Source organism: Hippocampus comes, unplaced genomic scaffold, assembly GCF_001891065.2.
Source record: "Hippocampus comes isolate QL1 unplaced genomic scaffold, H_comes_QL1_v1.1 scaffold327, whole genome shotgun sequence".
NCBI lineage: Eukaryota > Metazoa > Chordata > Actinopteri > Syngnathiformes > Syngnathidae > Hippocampus > Hippocampus comes.
The window spans coordinates 1,422,487-1,429,635 of record NW_017806221.1 but is presented as its reverse complement, the minus strand read 5'-3'; the positions used below and the strand labels follow the sequence as shown (position 1 = coordinate 1,429,635).

Genomic DNA, 7,149 nt, shown 5'->3' with positions numbered 1-7,149 from the left:
CACACACACACACACACACACACACACAGCTATGATTGTACTGACCTCACTAAAATAATGTCATTGTATTTAACAAATTAATATTAGACGACCATTTTATTTACGTCAAAAAAAGAACAAGCTGCAGTATGCGTGTTACTTAATTTTAACATCTTTTTAATTAAAAATAGCTTTCATCACTCAGCCTAAGTTATGTGACTTTTCAGCCACGCACATCCAGCCAATCACAGATGCAACCAGCAGGCAGAAGTGTTATTTGAACTAACAGAAATAGCTCTGTTGCTGACAGAAGCACAAAACGTTTGTTCAACGCGGATACAGAACACACTGCGGTCATACCGAACATGAGTTCAGCTATTATCGTGATGCAATTACATATAAAGTTAATACAGTTTACGAATCTGTACAGCTACACTGGAGCCAAACATCTTTGTGAATGTGCTTACGACATCACACAGACACCAGGTAAAAAGTGGACAAATAATGTCGGACAAAATCATTGCAGTCTGTGGGCACTGGGATTTGTACAACACACCATTTTTGACAGATTTCGTAAGAATAAGGTTCTCAGGATTATTTTATGGTCTAAGTGTAAAAAGTGATTTATTTATTTTTTTTATATATTCCAAGAAAATCAAACTGTTAGCTGTTAATGGACAAGGTTGCTCGTTACCTACCGGTTGCATTGCATGAACACGTGGGTAAAGTCTTTCCCCTAAAGCTTGTCTGTGGGCAGGCAAGGGGTCAGGCTCATCATTGGGGTTGCCCTCCGATGACGGCCTGAATGGCCTGGTGTCTATGGATAGTTGTCTCCTAGAGTCTCTGTAAAATCAAACACAGATATGCAACATGTCTTCCACAACACAGTTGTGGCCTGTTCTAAAAAGAGGCATGTGTAGCTAGAGTTCACCTGTCCCGGTCTCTCCTGGATCCCGCTCGTAGACCTCCACTTCTCCTCTCTCTTTCCCGATCTCTGTTTCTCAAACGCTGCATTAGATCTGAACAAACAAGAAAAAGTTCACCTTAAGTTAATTTTTAATCTCAAGTTAACTTCTCAGTATGCAAGAATGAACGCAAGTTCCAAAATACAGTATAGTTTCTTTGTAATTTCATACTTGAATTGTAATCGTGATGACACGTACTGCTGGCCTGCATGCCCTTGCTGACATTTTGGACGCAGTCCAAATTGGGCAGTTTGTCATTGGAGAGGAGTGCCAGCGCAATAGCTGTGTAGAAGCTTCGGGCTACACCACTGCCCTCGCCCGGCTCATCTTTGAAAGTGACCTTTACTCGGTGTACAGCCATTGGTGTGGTTGTGCACCTCCTGCCAAAGTGAGTGTTCAGCTGACGCATGGTCTGCTGTATTAGCTGGTCTCTATCCCGATCAACTTCCAGGGCCAAGTCCCGGGATTGTAGGTTCCTTAGCTTCTCCATTTCTCTGCGGAACTTTGACTCCTTTACCTCAAAGCCACCAAGCTCAGTGAGAATCTTAAAATGAAATAAAAAGTCAAACTTTGATTAAACTTTTACATAAATTATAAACACCCTTTCTTTCAAAAATTATTTTAAGGCATCACAAAAGGTTTCGATAAGTTGACAGGTCATAAGCTTTGACAATTGCAGTTAATAAAACGAAAAGAAGTACCGATCCAGGCTCAGCCCCAACGTCCTCCATGAAGACACGACCAAAGAGTTCCAGTGACAGACGCCAGCGTCCAAGCAGCATGTCATGTGAAATCATCATCCCCATGAAGCTACAATGAGGTCTGCCCAAAATAAGGCACCAAGGAATGTCAATGTTTAGTCTGTTACCATATTCTGACTGGGTGACATGATACCAAATTGAAGAGCTGCAGCTATGTTCATCAACAGGGTTGGCAGTGATGAGATATGATTAGGTTTTTTTTGGGTTACGGTGGCATGTCATGGATTGGCACAATTACAAATTTGGGTATTCTGTATCTCTTGGATTAAATCAGCATGAAAATACAGTCAAACCTCGGTTTTCGAACGTCTCTGTTCTCGACCAAATCGGTTTTCGACCAAAAATTTCGAGTTTTTTTTATGCCTCGGATGACGACCGAATTTCGGTTCTCGAACAAACTGAGCGCACTTGAATGAGTCACTTGACTCCTCTCGCCTTCCTTACACGAGGAAATGACGCTTCCTCGGGTAGACGAGGAAGTGACGCTTCCTCGTTTAGCGTTCCATGGTGAACAGACGTGTTCAATAAAGATTTTTTTTTTTTTAAAAGAGCGTGGTTTCGGTTTTCGAACAAATCGGTTTTCGAACAGCCTTCTGGAACGGATTATGGTCGAAAACTGAAGTATGACTGTACACTGAATTTTACCTGAAAGACGGAAGAGGAGGTCCATCACTTTCGGTGAGGCCGATCTCAGCAAGCAGACTGCTCTTCAGCTGAGCAGCAAGGTCGTGGGGTGAAGGGCCAACTTTTGAGGCTTCTAGCTCCTGGTCTGGCACGGACTGGTTCTCAGACATCCGCTGGGCAGTCTCCATACTCATCACATTCTTCAGGTTGGCCGAGTACGACATCTTAGTGGGCAGGATCTGTGGGTTAGCGGAATTCAAAGTCTTGTGTGGTGAGATGTCAGTGTGGTGGTGAAAGAATGGCAATATGAAAATGGCAAAACATAAATACAGTAAATAAGCAACCAAAAGCTTGTGTTCCAATATCAGTTTGAATGACTGAGTAACATAAAACAATATAGGCATTACAGGGTTTTGCCTGGCTCAAATTGAGGCAGAGGTGGTAACATCCTGATCAGTTTGCATTTTCTCCAGGGACGCCGGTTTCCTCCCACATTCCAAAAACATGCATGGCAGGCTGATTGAACACTCTAAATTGGCCCTAGGTGTGAGCGTGTATGGTTGTTCGTCTCTGTGTGCCCTGCGACTGGCTGGCAACCGGTTCAGGGTGTTCCCCGCCTACAGCCCAAAGACAGCTGGGATAGGCTCCAGCACCCCCGCGACCCTTGTGAGGATAAAGCGCATCGGAAAATGGATGGCTGGATGGATGAATATTCGCCCAATTTATGGCTAATATTAAAGCCACATACACTATGGCGGATGGGCTGACATATCGCTTTGACCCGGTTCAACAATTCTCTGCGACAGAAATCACAAGAAAAAGGAAAAGAATGCATCCTCATTTTGGATTTCCAAAGGGCTTACCATGAATCTTGTACTAAACGGTTCGAATGGCTCTTTAGTTGCCGACACAAGTGTAATATGTCCCTCCTTACTTGCCGTACAATGACGCACCATGACAGTATAAAACCGCATTGTAGGAATCGAAATGTCGCCTAATGTGTGAAAACTGCAATCAATGGTCACCCAAATTTATGATGACATCATTACTTATGCTCACATCAACCTCTGAAGATTATAGAATGATCGCCCAAGTGTTAGGGATTATAGGGTGTTTTCCTCATCGTCGAGGCACTCATTACAAAGCTTATGTCACTTCACGAGAAAAACACGTCCTCCATTAAATCCAAAATACATGACGTCTTGCCACATCACACAACGCCACACATTGAAAAATGTGCAGAACTGTCGCATGCAAACATTGATATATTTATCGCGTATACACCTGCGTACCGAACCTTGTTTTCAGTAACGCTGTGATTGGCTGTTGCAGGTAAGACTGGCCATCAATCAAACAAAAATTAAGTGCATGTTTATTTAGATTTTAAAGTCTTAGTGATGAGCAACTCAACATTAGTATTTCACAGCACAAAAATGGCTACTATAATAAAAACAAGTTAACTTTTAGAAATTTGTGCCTCAAATGGCATCTTGGTGGGCAGGCATGGCCCCCTATGACCTGCCCTCGGAGACGGGTCCGACATATGGGGTGGGACGGGACCGAGAGGCATACAACACAGCCACCTTTCTTAACCGGCTGGATTGAATTGTTCACAGCTGATCAAGTCTTAACCAAGATAGCATTTAGCTGCCAACACCACCACCATGAAGCACCAGACTGACTGGCGATGTGTAAACTTTTTGGGATGTAGGACGAGTGCTGCTCCTCTTGTCCGTTTGAAGCAAAGCAAAGTCACTCCATCCCGCATACTAACACAGTGAACACGCACGAGACATGTGGCAGGTAGTGATATTTCACATTCGGTCGAGCGATATCAATTGGTCTGGCTGAGGGCGGCACAAACTTAGCTGGAGGCGGCCGCCACGCAAATTTGAACCCAGGAAAAACCCTGCATTAGACTGAGTCGCTGGACATTACTTCAAATGCGTAAGCAGTGGTATATAAGGAATCAAAATAGCCTTTTCATAACTCGACATACTAAAGTACGGTAACCAAGAATCACATAATCTTTAGATATTAGAACACAGCTGCCCACCTGTTTTTCATGTGAAGAGGGGTGGTATACCTGAGAAGGGGAGGGTAGAGAAGCGCCCAAATTTAACTCCAGGCAGTTTCTGTCCACACTTGCCTCAGCCAGGCCTTTGGTTGCCATGGAAGAGGAGTACAAGCCTTGTGAGGGTCGCCCAAACAGATCCTCCTTCCTTGCATTTGGCTGAAAAAGGGTTGTATAATGATTAATCTTGCTACAAATTAAAAACACCAGATATGGTACTTGGTACTGTCACCTGAGATACATTTATCCACCAATACACATACAATATTATATGCTGCAGTGCAGTGATTATGATGCCACATGCTTAACTAGTGCTGTGTTACACGTTAGTTGCCATGACTACTACTACTACTTATTCCATTTCTTCCCTCTCTTGACGGTTGGCAAATACTTGAGCATTATCACCACCTTCTATAGCATGCAGCATTCACCAGAACAAATATGTACTATTTACAGCACCAAAAGGCACCATAACTGACCAGGATTGTACCTGTATCTACAAAGCAACGTGTGATTTTAGTTAGCCATTTTAAACTAAAAAAAGATGTTTCCATAGTTAGAAGCGGATCTAATCTAGCCGGAACTTGTTCGGTGCTGTCAACTTGATTACGCAATGGGATTTTAGGTGAGTCCGAGCTCTACTCTTCTCGCGTTTTTTTTGTAAAATAAATGTCTCCCCCAAAATGACGGTTATACTCAGCAGCGACATGATTTTTATTTTCTTCATGATGCAATTTTTGCCTGGTGTGACTTATACTGAGGAGCGACTTATAATCGGAAAAATACGGTAATACAAAACATTTTATTTAAATTGTTCAGATGTACATCACCTACTTAAAAAGGGGAATGATCATTTTGAATGGAGGCGGGTTTATAAGCTCCCGCCCTGCAGATTGACAAAGCAACAATTCTTGCCTGCAAGAGGTGAGGCTGATCTGCCAATGGGATGGCCTCAGCCAAGGGAACGTCAAATGGATTTGGTGGGATACATCCCAAGAAGGTCATTGAATCCGAGCGACGGAAGAAAGGATGATTCTGACCCGTTTCGGCAGAAACAGCATCTTCTTCCTTGTCCTGTAAATTTGAACCTGGAGTAAAATCAAAGTCACTGTTATGCCACAAAAACATCCAGGGTTTTTGAAAATGTGAGCATTTATTTGTCTTACTTTGATTGGTGTCTTCATCATTTTCATGTTCAGAGTCCTCATTGTCCAAACCCAATTCCAAAATCTCTCGATTCCTACATCAAGACATGTATATAAACAGCAAACATGATAGTTAAACTGTGGCAGCATTTTAAAAGACAAGAGGCAAAACACTAGACCTGTATGGTGCCAATTGTTCTTTCAGATTAATTTGTATGTTTTGTTGCAGATGGTTTAAAGTAACAGATTTGCCCCCCCCCACCTCCCTTTTTTGCTCAGGTGCACATTTTGCCCCATGTGCTTCCAAAGCTTCCGCCTCCCCCATTTCCGTCACAGAATTACACACTCCATAAACTAGCACAACATGGCTATGGCTAGAGAGAGCGAAACGTTTGTTGCCAAGAAATGATTTGTGTCGTCAGTCGTTTTGAAATGGTTTGGGTTTGCAGCGAAAGATGTGGAACAAGTGACTTCAACCTGCAAATTTTGTTCAGAGCTCATTGCAACAAAAAGCAGCAGCACAACAAACATTTTAGCATCAAAAACAGAGGGAGAGTGGGTGAAATGCCAAGATTTCCGAGGAGAATAAGACCCGATCAACCATCTAATTCCCACTAAAAAGCAGCTGTGATAAGAAAGGGGCACCAGTTACCTCTTTCTGTCAATTTGTGGGGTCTCTAGCGTGGTCTGCTGGTTCATGGCCTTAATCCAGTAGATCAGCGCTTGGAAAACATATGCCACGTGTTTCAGTGAGCACACATCAAGCACAGGAAGCACATCCGAGTGCTCATCATTGTGGGAGCGCATGAGTGACAAGGCATAATTCAAGAAATCGCCACGTGCAGACATGCCCTGGCGAGCTGTCAGTAGAGTGGCTGCTCTCCTGAAACAAAATGAGGAAGAACATCCTTACTAAACTACAATCAATTGTGCAAAAGAATAGTAAGGATAACTACGACCAACAAATTTACATTAATGTACACTTACCTCCGGCCTTCGAGGGTGCGGAGGTTTGCCTCTTCCCGAGCAGTCATGCGTTCCCGTCGAGCTGAATGCTGAGAGGCATGCAAAGGGTGACTGGGGTGACCTGGGTCTCCAGCAGATGACAAAGCTGAGCCATATCTCAACTGTGCCTCAGTGGAATCCATGATGGACACCATCCAGTTCCAGGTGGGAATCAACTTTTCCTCAACATAGTTCTGATTCAAGAGTGGAGAACATTTGTCTTATTTAATACAGACCAAAACAAAACTAATATATTAAACAACACATTCAGAGTGTCGATGATGATATCAAATACAGGAGTAGACATCAAATATTCTGCTAAAAACAAGAGCCGTATTAAATATTCTGCTTTTATAAATAGGATGCGCAGTTTTAGTCGACAGTGCCAGAGATGCAGCAGTAGTGTGCTCTTAATGTTAATAATTGTAGTTGTGGCATGCAGTAGAACAGAAATGTACTGCATGAGAATGACGACAGTATGACTAATATGTTGATTACTTCAGCCTTTTACATGAGAGAACCAACATTTTTTAAGTGAAGTTCTGTGTGATTTTGTCCAGTTCCTTAAGTTGTGTGTGTGTGTGTGTGTGTGTGTG

At 42.9% G+C, this 7,149-nt stretch overlaps 1 protein-coding gene across 12 annotated transcripts in view; it reads right to left on the bottom strand.

Moving 5' to 3' along the window:
• Positions 1–7,149, bottom strand: part of ubr5 (ubiquitin protein ligase E3 component n-recognin 5) — a 57,308-nt gene that overhangs the window by 4,059 nt on the left and 46,100 nt on the right. For 8 of the 12 annotated variants that reach the window (XM_019856236.1, XM_019856245.1, XM_019856240.1 and 5 more), the window contains exons 40-49: positions 6,536–6,747; positions 6,201–6,431; positions 5,570–5,643; positions 5,319–5,491; positions 4,386–4,562; positions 2,351–2,568; positions 1,646–1,766; positions 1,116–1,488; positions 911–998; positions 678–822 (exon numbers count right to left, since the gene is read on the bottom strand). In XM_019856236.1, the coding sequence (XP_019711795.1) occupies positions 678–822; positions 911–998; positions 1,116–1,488; positions 1,646–1,766; positions 2,351–2,568; positions 4,386–4,562; positions 5,319–5,491; positions 5,570–5,643; positions 6,201–6,431; positions 6,536–6,747 (1,812 nt within the window). The remainder of the gene's footprint in view (positions 1–677; positions 823–910; positions 999–1,115; positions 1,489–1,645; positions 1,767–2,350; positions 2,569–4,385; positions 4,563–5,318; positions 5,492–5,569; positions 5,644–6,200; positions 6,432–6,535; positions 6,748–7,149) is intronic. The other 4 variants (XM_019856243.1, XM_019856247.1, XM_019856244.1 and 1 more) reach the window with 2 other exon arrangements.